This window comes from Epinephelus lanceolatus, chromosome 15, assembly GCF_041903045.1.
Source record: "Epinephelus lanceolatus isolate andai-2023 chromosome 15, ASM4190304v1, whole genome shotgun sequence".
NCBI lineage: Eukaryota > Metazoa > Chordata > Actinopteri > Perciformes > Serranidae > Epinephelus > Epinephelus lanceolatus.
In genome coordinates this window covers 38,606,118-38,629,797 of record NC_135748.1, presented here as the reverse complement: position 1 = coordinate 38,629,797, position 23,680 = coordinate 38,606,118, and the positions used below count along the sequence as shown (strand labels likewise).

General features: G+C 39.5%; 2 protein-coding genes across 30 annotated transcripts in view; both read left to right on the top strand.

Annotated features, from left to right (window-relative positions):
* The first annotated feature begins 140 nt into the window (after positions 1-140).
* On the top strand, positions 141-9,773 carry eif5 (eukaryotic translation initiation factor 5). Of its 3 annotated transcripts, none has more exons than XM_033643284.2 (12): positions 141-214; positions 859-1,083; positions 2,599-2,878; positions 3,080-3,161; positions 3,934-4,106; positions 4,208-4,319; positions 4,430-4,560; positions 6,029-6,190; positions 6,602-6,760; positions 6,926-7,090; positions 7,660-7,800; positions 9,558-9,773. In XM_033643284.2, exons 3-12 carry the CDS (start codon positions 2,807-2,809, stop codon positions 9,654-9,656), a joined length of 1,296 nt encoding a protein of 431 aa, XP_033499175.1. In that variant the 5' UTR covers positions 141-214; positions 859-1,083; positions 2,599-2,806; the 3' UTR covers positions 9,657-9,773. The 3 variants fall into 3 exon arrangements, with proteins under 3 accessions (XP_033499175.1, XP_033499176.1, XP_033499177.1); XM_033643285.2 differs by having other exon boundaries at positions 148-219; XM_033643286.2 differs by lacking the exon at positions 141-214 and adding an exon at positions 286-507.
* Positions 9,774-13,140: 3,367 nt separating this feature from the next.
* The window catches only part of mark3a (MAP/microtubule affinity-regulating kinase 3a), an 88,463-nt gene continuing 77,923 nt past the window's right edge, over positions 13,141-23,680 (top strand). For 23 of the 27 annotated variants that reach the window (XR_013493415.1, XR_013493414.1, XM_078175319.1 and 20 more), the window contains exons 1-2: positions 13,142-13,776; positions 22,159-22,341. Coding sequence is in view for 25 of the 27 variants with exons in the window: in XM_078175319.1 (XP_078031445.1) it covers positions 13,726-13,776; positions 22,159-22,341 (234 nt within the window). In the remaining 2 variants the exon portion in view is untranslated. Of the gene's footprint in view, positions 13,777-22,158; positions 22,342-23,680 lie in introns of all 27 variants that reach the window. The other 4 variants (XM_033643215.2, XM_033643223.2, XM_033643219.2 and 1 more) reach the window with 1 other exon arrangement.

Here is a 23,680-nt window from a genome sequence, read left to right as displayed (position 1 = left end):
GGAAATGTAACTAATCAAGCAAAAATACTTAATGCAGTAGTTACATTCCACCACAGGGAATAATAAAGGCCTACCACATTTGTTAGGGCGAAAGCAGACTTTTACTTTGAAATTAAGTCTACCACCGGAAGTCCCTAACCCAGTTACGTCCGTTAGCTCGACATCCGTCAGTAAAAGCAACGCGAGTAGCAGTGTTTCACAGAACATTCGAGAGGTAAGGTGCGAAATTATTTCATCACATTTTCCCGGGCCTCACCCTGACGTGGATTTTATATCGATGGTCGTGAATCCACGGAGATAATCCAGCTAGCTAAACCTTTGTTAAAGATATTCACTCGAATCACATATTATCTTCAACCCAAACGCGTCGTCAGCGCTCCGCTAGACTGCGTTAGCTGCGGGACGTCAGCTAGCATCTGGGCTCTGGCTATTTCCTGGAGTATTTTAATTCTACTGGCGTCTGTTTATATAACGGGCTTACCGTGAAGCTGTGTCCAGGCGCAAAATGTACATGTATTACATTGTGGATAAGTATATTGTTGTGAATCTGTGTTTTTTTTGTTTTTGTTTTTTTTTTTTACAATTTGGGGTGATTTGGCGATGATTCACGTGTAATGTAATTGAAGCCAGTTAGCTGTAATCGTTAACCGCTCATTGAGTAACATTTACGTTACCTGACATAACGGACTATTAGAATCGCTCTGACTTGGTTTTATTCTTATTATAGTAAATGTTGATTGTACCTGACGGTGAAGCAAGCCACCCAATGACCGTTCAGCTGTCTCACCTGATGATGCTAACGTTAGCGTTTTTTAGTCCGCAGTTTGTGTGGTTAACAATGCGCCTCTCCCCCCAAAGGTCCCCCAAACCCCGAGGACGTTCCAGATAACCCTGTCTGCCTCCGAGTCTGGCGACCGCACTGTTTGGACGCTTTAGGGTGTTAAACTGTGCATCTTTGAGAGCCAAAATCCCGTCAAGAACCCCTGCTGCAATCAATACAACACCAGCAACAGCCATCGACCACCGTTCACTGCGCCTCTTGGACGATCAGCGTTGTGTTTATGTCTTTGTTTTGCGAAAACGGTAAGTTACATGAAAATATTGTAAATATTTGACGCAGATGTGTGATATGTGGTTATCTCCCCAGCGTTATTATTGAGCAATATGACGTGTTTTCTGTGCCACTGTATCAAAATGGCGTCTCCCAGTCCCCTCACTCGTGTGCAGTGACTGTATGACGCACTCTGCACCAAGCAGCCAGCTAAAGCTAAGTTAGCCTTCTCTCTGAAATAGACTTGACCTCGTGCCCTTCTGAGACGCCTCAGCTCCTGACATCACTGTGTCACTGTCGGCTGTGAGTCATTTCATGTCGGGTAGCAGTGACACGGCTGAGGAAACTACAGACTAGCTGGCGTTAAAGCCGTCAGCAGGGGGAGAGTTGTTTGGCAGCTGCTAGGCCTCCTGTTTGTGAACTAATAACAAGAGAAGGCCTTATGTGACTAAAGCCAGAGGCCCTCATGAAAGACAAAGGGCTTTGACAAAACAATTTTTGGACGTATATGGTCACAATAGCATCTAGTTTACTGCCTGGGTTGTATTTTTCCTCTATGGGTTAATCTGTCATGCTTGCTCATAGCTGGATCACATGGATATTTGCTGGATTTGATTTTGTCAGCAGTTTTTTTTGAGTGCAGAGCCTTTTCATGTTTATAATCTATCTGGAAATGTATGTATTGATGCTCAAACTTGTTTATGAGGAGAAATATTTGTATCAGAGCCTCTGCAGTACGCCCCAGCTGTCCTCCAGAGTCTGAACTTTCTATTGCCTGTCATTCTGCACTGACATACCTGAGACATAACTCAGTCTCCATGAATGATGGCAGTCAGTCAAGAATCATCATGCACCACAGGAATCTGGTTTCATTATGTGGGTTTAATCATCAATTGTGAGCTTTCGAGAGCACAAAGAAATGATATAATCAGGGTTTTAATTGGTCCACTATTAAACATTTATCATTATCTCTAAAAGTCATAATTCACATTTTAAAATTGGTTATTTTTGTCTGACCAACAGTCTGAAACACCAAATATTTATTTGGCAATCATACAAAACTAAATCAGCCAGCAATTATTTACATCTTGAACCAGAACCAAAGCTCAAACCAGTGATTTACTTTTTGCATTTTTGCTCAAAAAACTACCTGAAAGATAAATAGTTCATCAAAATTCAGTAAATAAATTTAAGTTTACCCCAGATACAGGCACAGACTCAACAAATATCACTCCATATCTTTACATATGGTTCTGGGAGAACACCACTTTGCATTCAGTGCATGGTATACAGTTAAACTAAGACTAAAACATTAATACTAACAAATTTTATTCGTACAGCACTTTTCAAATAAACTTAATAAGTACTGTTCATGGTTGAACCAGCGGTAAAAACATCTCAGGACTGCCATGAAATAAAGCCAGACAATTTAAACAACACAGTTTTGTTCTCTATTCAGTCAAGTTGACTAGCACACATACAAATTTCCTGTTAAATATCTTTGTTTAATTAAATACTGATAGGTTTTTGTCCCTCTTCTCTTTCAGAGCTGTTGCGCAGCCGTTGGAACCTGTGTGGTGGAAATCTAGCCTTCAAGCAAGGAGCTTGCGGCCACAGCGGCACAGCGTTTTTCATGTCAGAGACAGAGCGCGCTTGCAGTCGTTTATGTCATCCCCTCTTTTCCAGACAGAAGATCCCGAAAAATCCCCAACCAAGATCCTTTTATCTTACTGATAGTGCTAACATCCAGCCAAAATGTCTGTCAACGTCAACCGCAGCGTGTCAGACCAGTTCTATCGCTACAAGATGCCCCGTCTGATTGCCAAGGTAACGGCTTGCTGCCGCACGTTTTCAAGTTTGCGGTCAATATTTGACAAGTTGTGACAGAAGTGGAGAGAACATAAACTTTATGGTGGCGACTAATCAAATGGAAGTTGCTCGAGATAACATTTATGAAATTCTTGTCAAAAGAACATTTGTAATTTCTTCATGTTTTGTGTGTTGATGATCTGTTTTCATGTCATCCAGGTTGAAGGCAAAGGGAATGGAATCAAGACGGTCATTGTCAACATGGTTGATGTTGCAAAGGCATTGAACAGGCCTCCAACATGTAAGTAACACACCAAGCAAAGGAATGTCAGTTTGTACCCAGAGATCAACCAAATGCCAAAATATATTTAGAAATTTACAGGGAGCTTTTGAAATCCTTTCATTCTGTTTTAAAGGTTTATATAGATTTCGTTCTCCTTTTTATTACCTCTGAATTCACCTTTTAAATCAAACACTGTTAATGGCATTGGTAAAAAAATTGTTTTAACAAAATAGATGTCAACAAACAAGGCCACAGATCCAAGTTATTTTTGCTTGTCTCTCCAACAAAAAGTCCTTCCCTTTATATGAAGTACACCCAACAAAGTTTTAGTCATGACAAAATGTCATTTTGATTGTTTCGCTTCATTAATTTTTTTGTGGTTGAGGCAGGATTTTTGAGGGGAAGAGGGTTAGTGTGAAGAAGTATAAAATCTAACTGTGTAATCTTGAGCTTCAAAAACTCAAAATTATCCAAAGTGAACACAGTAGAGTTATTGGAGTCAATACACAAAAGTGTAAGGAATAAGAAACAGGAATTTTGAGGCAAATGCCAAACATTAAACTAATTTAGTTCTTTTTAGCTACAAGGTTTTCCAGCAGGGACACTTAAGATCTGTGTTTTTACTGGATGGGATCTATCTGTAGAAACCTTTTATATAGAAAGCAAGTTAAATTATACAGTTGTCCAGGGATAAAAAAAAAAAAATATGTTTTGATGTTTTAACCAGAGGACAATCAACTTCTTTCCATTTCATTGTGACATTTGATGTCATGTCTGATCTCCTCCACAGACCCGACCAAGTTTTTTGGTTGTGAACTCGGTGCGCAGACCCAGTTTGATACCAAAAACGACCGTTACATCGTCAACGGATCCCACGAGGCGAACAAGTTGCAGGACATGCTTGATGGGTTCATCAGAAAATTTGTGCTGTGTCCCGAGTGTGACAACCCTGAAACTGATCTGGTAAATATCTTACAGCCTCTGTAACGTAAATCCAGGGACGTTTAAGACTTGACTGTGTCGCTTCTTGAGATCTAATAAGATTTTATTTGTCTTTCTAACAGCATGTCAATCCCAAGAAACAAACCATTGGCAATTCCTGTAAAGCCTGTGGATACCGCGGCATGCTAGACACTAGACACAAACTCTGCACGTTCATCCTCAAAAACCCACCAGGTGAGATTTGGCTCTTTTTAGTAGTTTCAAGTAGAGTTGATGGTCCGGATCCCTCTTGGGTTCAACATAATAGGAACTTGATAATAAATGTTTTGCTTCTTTAATGACAGAGCACACTGATGGTGGATCCGCATCTGTTAAGAAAGAGAAGGAGAAGAAGAACCGCAAGAAGGACAAGGAGAACGGCTCTGGCAGCGGAGAGGCTGGAAACCAAGAGAACTTCGATGCTCCTGAGGCTGTGGTGGGTTTCTAGTCCGGGATCAGGCGACTAGAGAGCTCCATGTCCACTGGTGTGCGAGTCAGACAGTTGTGTGACCAGTTTCTCAACAGCAAACACACAGCCTGATGACACCAGTCAAACACACACACTATTATTTGTGTTGGAACTTAAGGAAAATGTTTGTGATCGCTCAAAGTGGTCGCTGAGGTCAACGCCCTCGTGTTCAGCTGACTGTGGGCTCACTGCCTAAACAAAGATCAGCAAATCTCTCCTCATCTCACAGTCCAGAGCTATTTTTTGATTCTTATTTCGTCTGTATGGTGATTCACCTTTACTGAACTTTATCAGCTACTTTTTTATTGACAAAAATCAGTTTGACTCTTCAGAGCCATTAGTCTAATGTGATAACCTCAACTAGAGACGCCTACAAACTTTAACGGATGTTTGCACTTGCATAAAATGATACGGCTGCGGGGCTCAAAGTACCACGTGCAAATGCAGGGTATTGCACTCGAGCTGTGCCTGTAGTTCTCAGCTTGATATACACGTAATTTGGTACAAAAGATAATGGTCTTCAGGGCTGTCAACTCTGACATTGACCGTAAGACTCACACAGTTAACACTTCACATGTTCTTGTGGCACACGTCCAAAAAGCTTGATGAAAGACTCACAGCAATGTAGAATATATGACGTAACCAAAGAAGCCCTTATAAGAGAGAAAACTATTATATTAGCTTTCCTGAGAAGCACAGTGAATGGATCTTTTTCACAGCAAACATTTTGATTTGTAATAGTTGGAGGAGCACAGGTGAAATTAATATTACTGAAGGCTCAGTTCCATTAAGTGTCGCAGTATGAGACTACAGTGAGTCAGCATTGACAGTACCAGGGCCTCCCCTAAGTGGAATGCAGCACTAATGTTACTGAATACACCTGTTTTATTTTACCCACCATGACAAAGCAAAATGTCTCCTGTGAATAAAGTCCATTCCCATCAGCTCAGATTATAACACATTGACAATCTCCTCATATTTCATAACAAAGGAAATGTTGTGACAGTTGATGTTGGATTCTTAATGGTCGCATCTGGACGTTGCAGAAGTGCAGAGAAAAAAGGACAAGTACACCAAATGGTGCTGGAAAAAAAAACTGGTGCAGGTAACTTCAAAACGTACATGCACCAGTGCACGTACACAGAATAAATAATAAAGTATTATGAGCCCTGGGCTGTTTACTGCTGCGACTAGGGGTCCGTTTACTCTTGTCTGTAGTCCTGAGCAACAATTTCAGTCGGCTCAAATAAACAAGGATTCATTTTAGTCTGAAGAGCCGGAGGAGACGTCTCTGTCTACACAGACATGTGATTATTAATAAGCACTTAACGTTTCTGCTTTTTGGGGATTTACTGTGTGGAAGAACCTACAGTAGAAACTTTGTAAAACCCCTTTCGGTCATTCTGTCTGACCTATGTCCTCCGTGTGTCGTCAGGATGGAGATGACGATGATGAGGACTGGGCGGAGGAGACTACAGAGGAGGCGCAGAGGAGGCGAATGGAGGAGATCAGCGACCACGCCAAGAACCTGACGCTCAGCGAGGACCTGGAGAAACCCCTGGAGGAGAGGGTCAACCTCTTCTACAACTTTGTGAAAGTAAGGGTTCCCTCAGGATTGTCAGCTCTTAATTAAACTTGATTCACAACATCCTTTTTTTTCTTTTGCTCCTCTAAGTCTATTAATTTAGCTTTAATGATGGAGACATAAGTGTCAAATTTTAGTTAATCTCAATTGTGAAAAAGTCCTTCAGTCTGTCAGATCTCCTCATGAGAGTCAAAACCCCCAAAATATTAAGTTTATGAGCTGAAATGGAAGTAAAGGAAAAGAGTCTTCAGTTTGGCAGTATGGGGAACATGATTTTATAATCTAACTTTGTTATAGTACTATTGGCTTGTAGGTGTAAATTATTGCAGTTAATAACAGAAGAGTTAGGAGGAACACACATGGAACATTTAATCTTGACATGTGTGTCCACTCCACTGTAACTTTACTGGTTTCCATTTCCAGCACAAGAAGGAGAGTGGAATCGACATGGCTGATAAGGAGATCTTGGCGGAGGCAGAGCGCCTGGATGTGAAGGCCATGGGCCCCCTCATCCTCAGCGAGCTGCTCTTTGACGAGAACATCCGCGACCAGATCAAGAAGTACAAACGCCACTTCCTGCGAGTAAGTTGCACAAGTGATCTGATTATGCGATTAAAAACTGAAACTTGATGGGTAATTTTCTCAGCTTACTTTCTCTTCTACACCTCGTAATACTTCTGTAGATCAAATGTAAGCTTGCTAGGTATTTGTCTCATGACTGTTTCCTGATTTTAACTTTGTCCTCAGTTCTGCCACAACAACAAGAAGGCCCAGAAGTATCTGTTGGGAGGTTTTGAGTGTGTGGTGAAGCTGCATCAGGTCCAGCTGCTGCCTCGAGTTCCCATCATCCTCAAAGACCTGTACGATGCAGACCTGCTGGAGGAAGATGTCATCTTTGCCTGGGCAGAGAAGGTGGGTGTAGATATCTGTGTATTAATCTTTTATTAGATCAGGGTGGGCGTGAGCGCTTCAAATAACTAAAAGGGTACAGTGTGCAAGATTTAAGGAGATTTGGTGACATCTAGTGGTGAGCACTGCAGATTGCAACCAGATGAAACTTCTCCTGGTTAGAATTTCCTCAGTTTGTTGTTAAGGTGTTTTTATGGGGAGTTGAAGTATCCCCAGAGGTCTCTCCTCTCCAGTAGAAACTGACCAGGTGATTAAACCCATCTAGATCCAGTGAGAAACATTTGAACAGAAGGGAAACACTATTCAACACGGGAACAGACTTTGACACATCTGTATGCGCACACTGCCCCTATTAGATCCCACAGTGAGAGTGCATCGTTAAACTGAGGCCTTGCTAGCCTGCTCGTTTCCTTGTTCTGTGTAAGAATAAAGACTATTGTCAGTGTCATTTTACCTCACTGTTCCACATCATCACTTTTGGTGTGTATTTCCATCCCAAGTTTGGTCTTGTATTCCATTTATACAGATATTAAAAAGGTCTTAAACTGACTGACTTTGTTTTCTTCCTCCAGGTCTCTAAGAAGTACGTCTCTAAGGAACTGGCCAAAGAGATCCATGCTAAGGCTGCTCCTTTTGTCAAATGGCTGAAGGAGGCAGAGGAGGAGAGCGAGGGCAGCGAGGAAGAGGAGGAGGAGGATGATGAGAACGTGGAGGTAACTGATAGATTTAGATCACTCTTTGAACTTTGTTTTACTCGGTTACATTAATCTAAAGTGGCCACTTGGCTGTGTTTTAATCTGACAATTAATCTTAATGATTGTATGTAAATAAAAAAAGCCACCGCAGTCAGTCCACTTAAAATGAAAATGTTGGAATGAGTAGGTTTGTTTTTATGTAAAGGATTTTGTTCATATGCAAATATCAAAACCTTTTCAAAACTGACATGAAATATAAAAGGTGCTGGATGCAAAACTTGTTTGTTTAGTAATTAAGACTTTACTGCAAACAAAACATTCACTGAAATGATTGTTGCAAAGGACAAATATCAGACACCAGAAGTGAGAATAAATAAGTCCTATATTAATACTATGTAAGGCAATTATCCCTCGTTTCATTTTTATTATAATCATCAGCTGTTGAGAACACTGAGGTTTCTGTCCCCCACACTCAGACAGCAGGAGACATCTTGAGTTCAGCAGTTGAACCTTTTGAATTAACAACATCTGCATTTTCATAAATTCTGTGTTTTTCAATGAGGGAGAAGAATTAGATGTTTTATGATTTTAATTTAACTGGAAAGTTTTACTTTCTTACCGACATTATTTGTCAGAAACCTTAAAGCTGTAGATGGTGACTTTTTATAAAGAATAACCTTCGTCATATTTGATGAAACTGTCTCTACACCCACAGAGTATTACATAAGACTGATCATCCGTGTAAAGAATCATGTCCATCCTCCTCCTCGTAGTGCGTCTACATAGTATTTAGTAGAATCCAGCTGAAGGAAAATGACCAATCAGAGCTGAGAAGTGAGAAAGTTGGTAGGACTGGTGGGTGGTGCTTTGCTGGGCTGTTGTTTCAACATGGCAGCAGGGTTGTAGTCTCTCATTTAACAGCTGAACAGTCACTAAAATATGTTTCTGAAAACATTTGAAATGAGAAATCAGCACTGCCTCCTTTGACAGTTTGACCGCAGTTCATCAGCAGTGATGGACATGATTGACAGCTTAGTAAGAGACTCCTCGACTCTGATTGGTTACTTTTGTGCAGTGATGCCATTAGAGGTGCTATGAGGCAGATCATCAGACACTTTTATATTAATGAAAATTATCAGTTGTAGCTTGAAAGATGGCCAGTGTATCTGAAATGTGAAAAGTAAAAAATACTGCAAGTTGGTACTGAATGTTCAGGCTCATATTTATTAATTTTTAATCAATCAATTTTAGTCTTTCAGATGAAGTTTTACACATTTCACATTTCAAAACTTTGGCATCTTTTCTGTACCGTCATGTGTTGGTACCAAACCCTGCATTTTATCAACAATGGTGTCTAAAATAAGTCACTAGTGTCAGTTTAAGGTTGTCGCTGTAGTCTGAGACTTCTGTTGTGGTATACACGCTTAAAATGAATGAATGAATGACTTAATTTTGACCTTAGCTCCAGCTGGCATCGTTTCCTTGAGCTGTTTTCAGATGGTTCAGTGTCATTCAAGGATTTTGTCAAGGACTTTACACAGTTACAGAAACAGAGTGATGTGTAAGCTTTGCTGCTAAGGGAAACATTGATCACATCGTTTATTTATGTTTAATAATAATTTAGATTTGAAAATGAATCAGCTGTTTTGCTTCCCTTGAAAATAAAAAAAATAGTGCTTTTACAAGACCTTGAAAGTCCTTGAATTCATTATGTAATGTCTGTATGACCCACGCTCTGTGGACTGTGTTAACCCTGGTGGTGCTTCTGTCCTCAGGTGGTGTATTCGTCCTCCGCCCGCGAGCTCAAAGTTGAGACTGTGAAACCAGACACGCCTGAAAAAGAAGAGGATGACATTGACATTGATGCGATCTGAGAGACTCAGATGATGATGAGGATGATAATGATGATGCTTCTCTTGTGTTGTGGCTTTGACTGACAATGCCCTGTTCCACCTGAATGGCTGGCCTTCCCCTCCTTTACTTACCCCCCCCCCCCCCCCACCCCCACCCCCACCCTCCACCCTCACCCCTCCTCTGCTTCGTGGCATGACTTAACATAGCGCTTTACTTGCTGCACATTAACTCTGTAATTTTGAGATGTATTCAGTTGATGAAATGAAGTCGCTTTGGGGGATTTTAATCATGGGTGTCTGGGGATCGTTTTGACTGCACATTTTTCTTTTTTGGTCCCTGTATTTTTCCAGTCAATAAAGAATGAATGTTTTGCTATCCACAACACTGCGTTCTTTATGCGTTTATGGTCACTCTCTTATAGGTTTAAAGTTTATGGATGAAGTATCTTCAGTGGGAAAAGCTTCCGTTTATGCAATGTAGAGAAGAAACTTCCAAATTAGAGCTCAAAGAAGTAGTTGATGGTCAGAAAATTGATTTTTGTCGTTAGCAAAATCATTTAGAAGCAGAAATTATTCACTTCCAGCTGTTTTCTGTAACGTTAAGCTTAGTATTTTTGGATTTGGGACTGTTAAACATGTTGTGATGTCACTTTTCTAGCAAATAAACTTTACGATTAATTAAAAATTAAAATGATTACCAGTAATCCAAATATGTCGGAGTTCAAGGATTACTTAAATATTATTATTTCCTCACTTAAACAGGAGACAGGCTGTCATTCATAATACATCAATCCACAAATCATGACCTTTCTATGTTTTAAAGTTTTTACATTTACCAGCTAAATTTTCTGAAGTGTATCTCAATAAAATTAACTTTTAATCAACAGTAATAAATTGTCATATTGCATATCAGAAAGTGGTAGAAATGCAGAATATTAGGCGATAGAACCACATATTTTGAGGAGATTTTAAAATAGAATTTTTAAGTGAAATGTGCATAAATGTGGACTTAAATCCTCATAGTAGGGTTTTGTCGTTACTGATAGACTCTCGTTAAATTATAAATCCTCTCTGAGTTGATTATTGTCCAAAAACACTCAACAAAAGTCACAATTTTAAAACTTTAATTTACACTAAAGATTTAATTTTTTGTTGCGACTTTGCAGCTTTTCCCTTTAATATCAGAATTTGTGCAACATATTTTCCTTTGAAGCCAAATCAAGTCCACAGAGACGCTTCCTCCTGATGACAGTCCTCTCTGGTCCAATGGGACTGAGGTCAGCCGGTTTCCTCACTTCCTCCACCCGTTCAGCTGGACTCACTCATGCTGCGTTCAGGCACTGTCGGAAAATATAGATCCTCAAGTTTCAACACAACAAACAACACAATCTGACAATAGGTGTTGTGTATATTTAATTCATAATAAACCAAATAATCGATTAATCATGTTTTAATTAAAATACAGCAGATATTTGCTCTGCAGCTTCACAAACATGAAAAGTAACTTATTTTGAATTTAGTATTTTAACATTACATTATATTTTTAACAAGAAAATAACCAATAAAATATCAATTGATGATAAGTGATGGAATGTAACTACATATATTCATTAAAGTACTGTACTTAAGTACAATTTTGAGGTACTTGTACTTTACTAAAGTACTTCCATTTCATGCTACTTTATACTTGTATTGTACTTTTTACTCAGCCACATTTATCAGAGAACTTTAGTTACTTTGCAGACTCAGATTATCAATACAAAATATAAGGACTAATAAATTATTATGTATTATTTTATTTTAAACAGCCCAACAGTATATAAAGTATTTATATTAGCCTCACCTTTACAAGCCACACCATTAAAGTGATGAACCTATTAATGCATCATTAAATATATACAAGTAATATAATTTTTATTTTTCTAAAATGGGTCATTCTACATTATGAGTACTTTTATTTTTGGTACTTTAAGTACAATGTGATGCAGATACTTTTGTACTTTTACTAAAGTAAGAGTTTAAATGCAGTACTTTTACTTGTAACACGCTGTTGTACCACTACTTTTTTTGTACTTGAGTATATAGATTGATATACTTTTACTTTACTCACACTTTCCAATTTTATGCTACTTTTAACTTCTCCTCCATTACATTTCAGAGGGAGATATTATACTTATAGAATCAAAAGTTTGAGTAATCATCAAACAGAAGTATGAGTATATTACTTTACATCCTGCTGGGAAGTTTAATCTCTAATAATTTCTAATAATTAGTTGATTAATAATAAACCTGTAAAATGAGTAAAGCTGTCAGATAAACACAGTGCAGGAGAAAGTAAAATACTTACCACTGAGATGTAGTGCAGTGGAAGTATAAAGTAGAATAAAATGGAACTACACAAGTAGAGTACAAGTAACTTAATTGTACTTAAGTACAGTGCTTGAGTAATTGCACTTAGTTACTTTCCACTATTGCTGAGTACTTTTTCCACCATCGTAGTAAAAGTATCTGAGTACTGAGATCTAAGTATTTCATCCATGACTTCAGTAAAAGAATCTGAGTACCTCTTTCATGAATGTACTTAAGTAATTACTCTGAGTACTTCTTCCACCACTGTATTTAAGTAAAAGTATCTGAGTAATTCTTCTACCACTGTAAAAGTATCTGAGTACTTCTTCCACCACTGTATTTAATTAAAAGTATCTGAGTACTGAAATCTGAGTATTTCTTCCATGACTTCAGTAAAAGAATCTGAGTACCTCTTTCATGAATGTGCTTAAGTAAATTACTCTGAGTGCTCCTTCCACCACTGTACTAAAGTAAAAGAATCTGAGTACTTCTTCCATCACTGTATTTAAGTAAAAGTATCTGAGTACTTGTTCCACCATTGTAAAAGTATCTGAATACTTCTTCCACCACTGCATTTAATTAAAAGTATCAGAGTACTTCTTCTACCATTGTAAAAGTATCTGAGTACTTCTTCTACCACTGTATTTGAGTAAAAGTATCTCTGTACTTCTTCCACCATTGTATTTAAGTAAAAGTATCTGAGTACTTCTTCCACCATTGTAACAGTATCGGAGTATTTCTCCAACCACTGTATTTAAGTAAAAGTATGTGAGTACTTCTTCCACCACTGTAGTTAAGTAGAAGTATCTGAGTATTTTTTCCACCATTGTAAAAGTATTTGAGTACTTCTTCCACCATTGTATTAAAGTAAAAGAATCAAAGTACCTTTTCCACTGTTGTATTTAAGTAAAAGTATCTGAGTACCTCTTCCACCATTGTATTAAAGTAAAAGAATCTGAGTACTTCTTCCACCACTGTATTTAAGTAAACGTATGTGAGTACTTCTTTCTCCACTGTACTTAAGTAAAAGTTGTAAATAATGCTTCAGGATTTTTATTAATGAAAATAACAGTCGGTTGTTTGGGTGCTCATGATGAAAGCCTGACGTCGGAGCCGGGGAGGTGTCCCTGAAGGCAGCCTAATCCAGCCCAGCCGCTGAGTAGCCATTTTGGTCCCACCTAAAACGGACAGACCAGCTTCACTTTGGGCCGTCGGAGATGGAAGAAACCGAGTCGACGGCGAGTATTTCAGCCACCAAAACCTTCTGAATCCCTCCAGGAACCCTCGGCTGGTGACACTCGACGCCATGGCTTCTTTTTAGACAGTTGTTTTTTGTGAGAAAGAAAAAGCCCGGGGTGGTTTTTTTTTGGAAGTGGCGACCGACAGCGCCTTAACGTTAGTTTAGTTAGCTTCACTGACTCAAACCCAAACGGACAGACGGACACCGATTTGAGTTGAGGCCATGAGCGGTATGTACGCGCCATGTAAATAAGTGAACATCAGATTATTGTGCTCTGTTAGTGGGGATTTTTTCTTTTTTGTTCGATCCCTAACAGTTCAGGTGCTCGGCTCTAACACGTCCGGTTTGGTTTGAAAATTGTCACGATCCATGCTGAGACAGTTTCCCCCCGGAGAGCAGAGCTGCAAAGCAAAGCAATAATCTCTTTTTTTCGGCTGTCGGACTGAAGGAGGTGTCGGTGGATCAGACTGAGACTGGCGGAAGAAAGGACGAATAAAAAAGATGTCAACAAAAACTCCTTTGCCTACGGTCAACGAGAAGGTGACGGAAAGTGTGAGTATAAAGGGCTGTTTATTGGGTTAGCTGTACTTTAATTATTAAATGTAACACATAATGAAATTGCCTGTTGAATGAGGCGGATGTTTAACTGAAATTATGGCTGATTATGTTGCATTGCCGGACTGGATGATAGCTAATTGTTTCACACTTTGTTAGCAAATCGTAAACAAGCATATCCTCTACGTCAAATACGCACTTAATCTAATCCGGCGCTCATATTGGGCTTTAATTACATGTAAATTATATTTTTGTGATAAATTTGAATGTAACTGCACCTAATTAGGATGTAGTCGGGATATTTAGGCCCAAAACTACAGTACTTTGCCTGCTGGTTCTGGCAGGCAACAGTAGTTTCAGTCCAGGCTCGCCATTGGCTCTCCCAGCTGTCACTCAAAGGTCTCAGCCGCTCAGCTTCCAAATATGGGTTCCATTAGCCCCGCCTCCTCGTGACTAACAGAATCTCCTGTCTGAAAGAGCGTTGTCAAGGTAGCAGCACTGAAGCTTCCGGCCAGGATTTTCAAAATTAAACTAATCTCCAACTTCTTAAATGGGCACCAAAGAATTAACAATGGAACAATGAGTGTATTGTTATATATATTTTTTTTTAATCATACAGAAATTAAAAACGCACAAAATAGAGATATATTAACCAGTCGCCATGTTAAATGTTAAATTTATGACTTTTTTCCCTCAAAAATTGAAGAATATATCAGGGCTGCCCCCTTCTAATTATTATTTTAATAATATGTCAATTTTTTTTCAGTTAATTTATTTACAGCTGTAACTTTAATTCTTACACTTTACTAATCTGTCTAGTTTTGTTATGTAAAACTGTGAGGAAAAAATGTCTGTCACAGTTTTCCAAAACTGGAGGTGACACCTTTTAATATTTTTTGGACAAATAGCCTAAAACATTAAGATATTTTAATAATAATGATATAAAACACACAAAGTCCTAATGTCTGAGAAGCTGGAATGAGATGCTGTTAGCTTTGTAATATATTTCAACAATAAATCGGTGAACCGAAGTTAGTGTTCCTTAATTTTCTGCCAAGCGATGAATCAACTAATTGTTTTCAGCAGCTGACTACTTGATTAATCTGTATAGTGTGACAAAAGCTACTGAAAATAAGTGATGTGAGTGATGTTTTCAAATTTCCAAAACTTAACTTCTTTGTTGTACAATGATAGAAAACAATATATGAGAAGCAGCAACCAGCTCTGTAAGTGACTTACGATTAACTGGTCCCTAAAACTATAGCAGATAAACATCCTCCTGTTTGACTTATTTCAGGTTGCAATAATTATTTGTAGAGATTAATCAGCTGCTTTTTAAAAAAATAAATTATGTTTTGACCTAATCGTGTAAGCTATAACATGACAAAAATAGTGGTATTACAAATTTCCAGAGTGCAAGGTGATTTTTTTTTTTCTGATTTATAATCCAAAAACCAAATACTTACTTTACAGTCATATACAGCAGAGAAAAACAGCAAGTCTTTTTTACATTTTAGATGTTTAAACAAGCAAATGTTATACATTTGAGCGTGATAAATGCCCTTAATAAGTAAGTGGTCATTAAAATTACTGTCAAACAACATATCATTTAATTCAGTGCTACAGAACATGAAGTGTTTTGACAGGAAATGGAGAAATATAAGCCACTGTACATACATGCATAGACAATTTATTATTTTGATCTATCTCTAAGCTGCAGATTTACTTCACCCAAAACCTAATCTACTATTTCTATAGCTGCTTTATACTTTTCTTAATGTTAACCAGACTTAATTTAATGTTATTTTTGCATTTCTGTTTGACATACCATTAAATTTAGTGGGTTTTTAAACACATACCTCAGTAATCCCCATTTTGTTTCACCCTTCCATACATTCCTTTTCTTTCTCCCCATATCCCATCTTTGTAGCTGCAGCCACACGTTATATCTACATGTGATATCAGAATCTCATGACTCATCACAGTAGCAGAAAAGAGTCAGCTGGAGATAAGACTATACTGAACAAACAAGAGCACTGAGGGCGATAAGATGTGGGGAAATTTTATTGATCCCTGCAGGGAAACTAGGCCATTTCAGTGACTGCTAATGTGAAGACTCAGTAGGCAGGAAAATGACGACTGGAGACCAGCAGATGCAATAATGAACACAAAAGAAACAACAGTTAAAGGAGCTGAAGGGGACATTTAGGGTATTTTTGTGATTCAGAGTCTGGGGCAGGATGTCTGCACATGTTGTCAACATGGAGGTGACTAAGCTGGCAGCCAGCAGGGAATGTTGCTAACTTAATAAACAGAGCTGACAGTGGCAACAGTGCTGACAGAGCTAGCAGTTAAGGGTGGGCGTTACGCTTCAACAATGATGCCGCTGTAATCACTGTATGAGCGCAGGGACTCGCATGCACATGCATTTGGCACGGCTACCACAACAACAAACAGAGAAGTTTGGATTACAACACACTCAGGAGGCTGTTACTCCACGATATCTGTACACAGCAAATAGTAGTTTGCTGCTATTTTAATTCTCTGAGTGTTGTGTACAGCTCCTGTCATTCGTTCTCTGATCAGTTGGCAATTATTTAGATAAACTATTGAGTCGTTTTTCAAGCAAAAGAGCCAAACATTTGATTTTTCAGGTTTGCAAATGTAATTTTACTTAATGTATGTTTAATTTAAATGGTAGAAAATTTAATATTTTTGGGTGTTTGACTGTTTGTCTGACTGGACAAGACATTTGCTGATGTCACTTTGTGCTTTAGGATATTGTGATGGCCATTTTTCAGTGTTTTGTGATGTTTTTATATAGAGTAATTGATGTGATAATCAACAGCTGAATCTATAATGTAAATAATTGTTAACTGCAGTTCCAAATGAAATAGAATAAGGAGAATTAAAGGTGTTTGTTAGAGGTGCAGTGTGCAGGATTTAGGGCATATATTGGCAGAAATAGAATATAATCAGTATGTCTTCTTGAGTGTTTTTCACTTGAAAATATGAATCGTTATGTTTTCATTACTGTATAATGAGCTTCTATCTTCATACTGTGCACGTTCTCTCCCAATGAGTTCACCATGTTGTTTCTACAGTAGCTGAGAATGGACAGATCAGACACTGGCTCTAGATTGGGCCATTTGCATTTTTGCATGAACCACCGTTGTTCTCCTGCATGTTTGGCATATGAGAGAAGTTTCAGTTGGTTGCAGTCTGCAACCTCAGCTGCTAAATGCCACTACACTAACTCCTACACACTCGACCTGTAACATAATTAGCTTGAAATATCAGCGTTACATTGTATGGGTAGAAAAATATTCAAAAGTAATTCAAGTTACTGCACAGTAAACACAATAAACAGATGTCTGCAGAAGCTGTAGGTAACGGGACAAGTTTTTTGTATCGCAAATATTCTGGTTTCCATTGTAGTCTGTGTGGCATTGACCAGTCAGGTTTGAGTCGGCTTTGGTTGCATTCAAGTGAACAGTCCACGTGGAGGGCAAAAGAGGTGACATGCATTGGCTGAAATGCAATCTTGGAACCCAGTGGTTATTGTCGGATGATGACTGAGCTTTTTATTTACATCTTATACAATAATTCTGTTTCATGTCTCGACTCAAACTCCTTTCTCGTGTCTCATTGGCTGTAAACAATGACCAGCAAACAGAAGAGGAAGACTTTGCCCTGATATCTTTTATCCGGATGTCCGCTGGCTGGAATATTGGCTGTAAATCTTTGTCAGACTGATTGCTAGTGAGTTCAGAGATTGTTAAGAGAGTCTGTGTCTCCCCAGCTCTGTGAAAAGCAGCTGATGAATGCTTTTAATCTGAAAGGATCCTGTCCTGGTTTCCAGTTTCGGTGCGTCTGCCCGTAGCAGGCTTGACTGATATCAGTGCGCCCCCCACCCCCCTCCTGCTGTCTCCCTCTCTGTCTCTCTGTGGTTATCTGGGCTCTGAGTTGGGAAAATCTGGTGTAGTGGGAATCTCTATGGGCATCATCAGTGTTTTCCTGTTGAAACATGACGGGCTCGCAGGCAGCCAGGAGACACCGCAGCCTCGTGAGTAACCACAGAAAAGGAAAGGATCAAATTAAACGGGGAGATTTTTCTTACAGGAAGTTGTTAGCCGGAAAAATGGAAATGGGTGGTTTTTGAAGAACGTGAGATATTTCTGTGTCCTTTATGATTAGCAGACGATGTGTTGGGAGGGAAAACGAACGGTTTAATGTGTCCCACAGGCTTTTTTTGTGGCGTGTCTGTGGTATTCAACAGTGACCTTATCCTATTTTTATCGCCTGAGCTATCACTGTAGAGGGCCTAAAATATTCCTTTAGTGACTTAAAGTGTGCGTGCTGCTGAGCAGAGACTGTAAAGTGACCTTATTGTGCTTTATGGCATTTTATATCTCTTGTAGAATAATTCATGTAGAGATTTTTAGGTTTATTGCGACCTTGTCCTGCCTTATGGTTTATATTCTGTGTTCTCCTAAAGAAGCCTGATTTTAGCTGTTACATCTGCACAGTATCTTGCAGAATTATTTATGCTGCAACTTTAAGTCTTTTAAATGAAACTGGTGCCCTGTGGAGTGAAAACATAAAGCAGAGATAATGTTTCCTGCTCATCGTGTTTGACTTCTGTTCTGGCTTTGTTTAAGGTTCTAGGTTTGCATGAAAGTCTAAACTCTTATTATTCATTTCCTCACTTTCATTCATGTCCTCTTCATTGTCTCTGGGGTGAATGGGGTCAGTCAGGTTGGGGATGGGCAGAGGGCAGTGACACTGTTAATGAGGCATCGGTTGGACAGTCGATACTGAGGCTACAGCAAGTATGTATCAGATTTTTTTTTTGGTGGTGTTGTTGGGACACAGGGGGGTGCTTTTGAACACAGCACCCAAAAAAATCAATCCCTCTGTTGGTGGTGCTGTCAGAGCTGTGCACCACAAAATCACCAGGCACCAGGCTTCTTCCTGCGCTTAGCAGTCAGTCTTTGATTGCGTGTTAAAGATGCAAACCAGAGTGCATTGAGTTTTCTTAATGTTTAGTGTATTCTTGAAGTTTCTCTCATCCATTTTAGCCCTGGATATATTCACGTACATCTTTTTACAGCCTGCAACACTACAAACAGGTGTTCTGACTAACATCATGAAACGTTAAAACACATTAATGACATGAAACATCCAGGGAAAGGGAGCAGATATTTTCCTGTCATTTGTAGAGCACTTTTAAAAACAGCTGCACTCAACTAAAGTGCTGAACAGGTACATTGACCAAATGATAAATGATAAACATAATAGAGAACAAATTGCAGCACAGCAAAGGTGTCAAGCTCAAATCAGTCGTACGCAAGCGAGAGGAGGTGGGTCTCCAGCAGCTGTAGCTGAAGCTAGGTCGCCACTGTTTCTGTGTCTAGTTCTGGAAGTATCCAGGAGCATCTGATTGGTCGACGTCAGCACTCTAACTGAAGTATTAAGATGCAGTAGGCTAGATAAGGTGGTGCCATCTCATTCAAAACCTGAAAAACAAGCAATAAAATCTTAAAATCAAACTTAAAACAGACAGGAAGTCAGAAGAGGGAGGCCAGGACTGGTGTCATGTGATCTAGGTTACTTCTTACAGTTAGATGAGCAGCTGCTTTTTGTAGTAACATCAGATCACAAAAAGTAAAAAGTATATTGTTTAAGCCATCATCTACTTACGAAACTGATAAAGAGATGCACGGAGATCTGGATCTGTACCAACTCTGCTGAACTGTTTCTTGGTGTAAATCAGAACAGTAGTGTGGTGACAGTGTTGGAACCAGACTGCTGTTATGGATTGACCCTCTCAACTTTTCATTAACCTTTTGACACCTTTATTTGGTGCTTTATGGTCTGCTGTACATCCTGTTTTCAGACAGGCTGAGTGCCCACAACAGGATATGACACTGATGGAAGCTGCCAGCCAGATGATGTTACATTTTGTTTTGTATTTCTGTATCACCTTAGAAACACAGAGGCTCTTAAGGTGCTTTACTTAAGGCAACACATGCATTACACAACAACACTGAAAAACACAATACTATGCAGTAAAATATAATACAAGTAGATAATAGAAGGAGAAAAGAGAGTTTGTGTTTTGCTCAGATTGTTTGTGGCACCTTCTGTTACGGCAGCTAACCTGCTAAAAGCTAACCAGCTGTTGTTTAGAACAGGATAAAAAAATGAGGACGATGAGGCAGAAATATGTGAAACAAGCAAAACAGTTAGCCTTGAGTTGAGATACAGAGTTCTGCTCTCCAACCTGGTCACATTATTTCTATTTAGTCATTAGTTACTTGTGCATGAACGTGACCTTCATAGATATGTGGGAGCCTGTGACCGGACACGTCTTTCCAGTGCACTCTGAGTGGAAAAAGTGAAGCTGATTGTTAATTAAAAATCAGTTAAAGCAGCAGAAAATTTTGCTAATCGGTTTGTCTTTAGTATGATTTAAGTTCATACAAATGTTGCAAGTGTAACTTGAGTATTAATTTGACGGTTTGTATCACAAATAATTAATTTTGGAGCTAAAAAATTAGTTGATTGAGAGGAAATTAATCTGCAGCCATTTTGATAATAGATTGATTGTTGTAAGTATTTTTGTAAAGTACAGAAAAAGACAGAATAAATGGTTCCAGTCTCACAAGCCCAGTTCAGACCAAAGATTTGCAACGAGACGAAGCTGTTGAAGAAACAGGCCCATCTCAGCTTGACTCAAGCTGGCTGATGGTGTCACCTGTGACTCAGTTTGTCAGGTCGCCAGTGGCTGGTTTGAAAGCCCAGACACACCAAACCGACACGAAAGAACTAATGGTGACGAAGGCTAACTGCTGCGTCGCCTCACGTCACCTGTGTCTTGGCCAAAAGTCGCACCTAAGCACAAAGAAAAGACTACAACCAACTGCACTAGCACGTACATGCTGCGCTGTGCAGGAGGAAATAACTCTCCAAATCAGCAGGCGGCCGTAGTCTGTATTCCTTGAAAGGGAAACCGGAAGATTGACAAGATGCTAGTTAGCCAGTTGGCACATAAACACAACAACCTCATGTTAAAAGAACTAATTATATTTACAGCGCTTTAGAGAACGATGACGCAAACAGTTACGAACTGTTTCTGCAGAAGAGCTCATGGTGTGATTTCTCTCACCACACCGATTCAACATGCTGAACCAAGAAAAGTACCCGCTAGTGGGCCGACTAGTGCCAACAAAACTAGGGCGACAGATGCTCACAGACGGCACGACATTAACCAACGGCTGACTGTCAGGTTGGTGGGTCACTTTACAACAGCCGTCCGTGCTCTCCAAGCCCAAGCTCATGTCGTTAACATCCGTGCTGCTGTTGACATGGATGTCTATGTCCTCGCGGTGTGTCGCTGTCAGACGGTTGGTTGCTACTGTTACTAGCTGTGTACATCCGAGTGTCACACACACACATACTCAGAAATGCAAAGTTACTACTTCAGTCATTACTTGTACCTTAAAAGCTGCAATTTAAAACCAAAGTACAGATAGCTGATGCTACAAAGACGATACACCTCCTTGTTTAGTGACATAAGTGTGAACTAGATTTTTATAACGTTGCAGACCAGTGCATTGCAAGTAGTTTCAAGTTTCAACTCGTGTCATCACAAATCTTTGGTCTGAGCTGGGCTTTAAATGTGAGGATTTTGTGCTTTTCGAGGTGTCATGGTGGCAAACTGAATGTTTTTGGGGTTTTAAAGCTGTTGTTTTGACAACAAAAGCATTGTTAAGATGTCACTCAGGACTCTGGGAACTTATGATGGATGCTTTTCACCATTTTCTGATATTTTATTGACCAAATGAATAAACAGTTTATCAATAAATGATCAAGGAAGGCAAGTTTATTTGTCTAGCACATTTCTAACACAAAAACAATTCAGAGTGATTTAAATAATGCATTAAAAATGTAAAAAGGGCATAAAAACACAAGAATTCAAATAGAAATAATAGAACTTTGAGAATAGAGACATGATTAAGATTCACTCTAAGCCAGTGCAGAACATTTTAACAAGATTCAAAAGACGTAAAATCCTCTGAAAGTTTGTTCCAGTTCTGTGTGGATTGTGCCCCAAATTAACGTCATACCTCGCTCTGATGTTTGGTTGATGAAATGGTGAAACTGCCTGGAAAACAGTGAGTTTATCAGCCATCTGTGGCCGGTGGAAGAAAAGCTTTCCTTGTCTGGATGCAGAACTATAAATATCTGCAGTTTATTTCCTGCAGAGTCTAAGTGGATATGTCACAGTGGGTCAACATGAGTCACAGCTGATACATGTGGATGTTTCACAGCATGTACAGTTCAATAACTGGCACTTGTGTCTTTTTCCCACAGCACACATCTCACAGTAATGGACGTCAGGAGATCAGCACGCGTTCAGCCCGGACAGGCGTCCGGTCACGCAGCTCAGAGGAGCCGCAGCAGCCCCATGTCGGCAACTACCGGCTGCTCAAAACCATCGGCAAGGGCAACTTCGCCAAGGTCAAGCTGGCCCGACACATCCTCACTGGCAGAGAGGTGAGACGGACACAGACTCTGTTTTTGGTACAGATTGGAGTCATGTTTTAGGTGTTCAACTAAGAAAGTTAACTTTGATAAATCCATGAATTTGAACAGCCAAAACAGAACCTCAGAAACATGGTAAGAATATTCCTGTGGTTTTGATCCAGTAGGAACAAGGTAGGTGAAGTAAAATGTTCACAGAGTAGACATGAGATCTGTGTCATCTTTCCGTTGGTTGAAAAGATATAAATGTACACTCTTGACATAAAAACGCAGCAGATGAATTCAAGTAAATAATGAGATTTATATGTATTCTGTATGTATTTTTGATTTCCAAGGTTAATGACCAATGACCGCAGATCAAAATGTCTCCAGACGCAATTTGATAGACCTACAACCAGTCCGAACAACTAAACATGACATAGTACCAAGCGACCGAAAAATGTAAACGGATTGAAGCGTGCAGAGATGAGCTGTATTGGTGTAACATTAATATATCTGTGAACAAGTGTTGCTGTTTTTGCCATCAGAATTTGAAAGTCGTACTTCCAACAGAAATTTCCGCATCATCTGCAGCAGTCTTTGTTGTTTTTGAAAATGCCTCAGCTGTGTTCCTTTTTGCTAAGCTAGGTTTACAACGGTGCGTGAGGGAGCACAATCCGAAAATGATGTCATCATCACTTACTTTGCGTAAGGTGCAAAGGCTCCCCAACATGTCAGTCACTGTCTGGAACATGCCCCATATTAGATAAATGGTTATGATTGGCCCACTCCCACTGTAAGTCTGTCTAAAGCTGAGGGGGATCAGGCGTATCTGCCAGAGCAGATTTGTCTGTTTCAGGCTAACGTGCTGCTGCGGCTAAGGCTAACATAAAAAAAGGTAAGTAGAATAATAAGTAGAAAACAAAATTGTCTTACACAGAGCACCTGCAGTAGAGGTGCAGAACCAAATAATGCAGGCACAATGCTGCCCCAGTGTCTGATTTTTAGTCAACATGCTGGCATTCTGGAAGCAAAAGAGGCATGACGGGCATGACGTGAAACAACAGTAGGTGCGGTTACATGATGGCTTCTCATTCAGAATGAAATAAATCTGAATGAAATCATTCGGAATTAAAGTTTTTCCAGGTAGTTTACATGGGAAATATTCATTCCGAATGAGGGTTTACACAGAGATCAGTTTAATCGCCTGTATTCAGGTCTGCGCAAGGTTTGAGGCAGGGAAGGTTTCTGATTGGATAGGGGGCGGGGCGGATGTTATGTGTTTACATTTACCGGAAGAAAACACTGTAGTCCTCACTCCGGATAACAAGATACTTGACGACGCCGTTCTTAGTGCCTTTTTCGGGCTTGT

Coding starts and splice junctions, on each gene's coding strand:
- eif5 (XM_033643284.2), top strand. CDS start 2,807: ATGTCTGTCAACGTCAACCGCAGCGTGTCAGACCAGTTCTATCGCTAC. Junction 4,107..4,207: donor ACAACCCTGAAACTGATCTG/GTAAATATCTTA, acceptor TCTTTCTAACAG/CATGTCAATCCCAAGAAACA. Junction 4,561..6,028: donor TCGATGCTCCTGAGGCTGTG/GTGGGTTTCTAG, acceptor GTGTGTCGTCAG/GATGGAGATGACGATGATGA.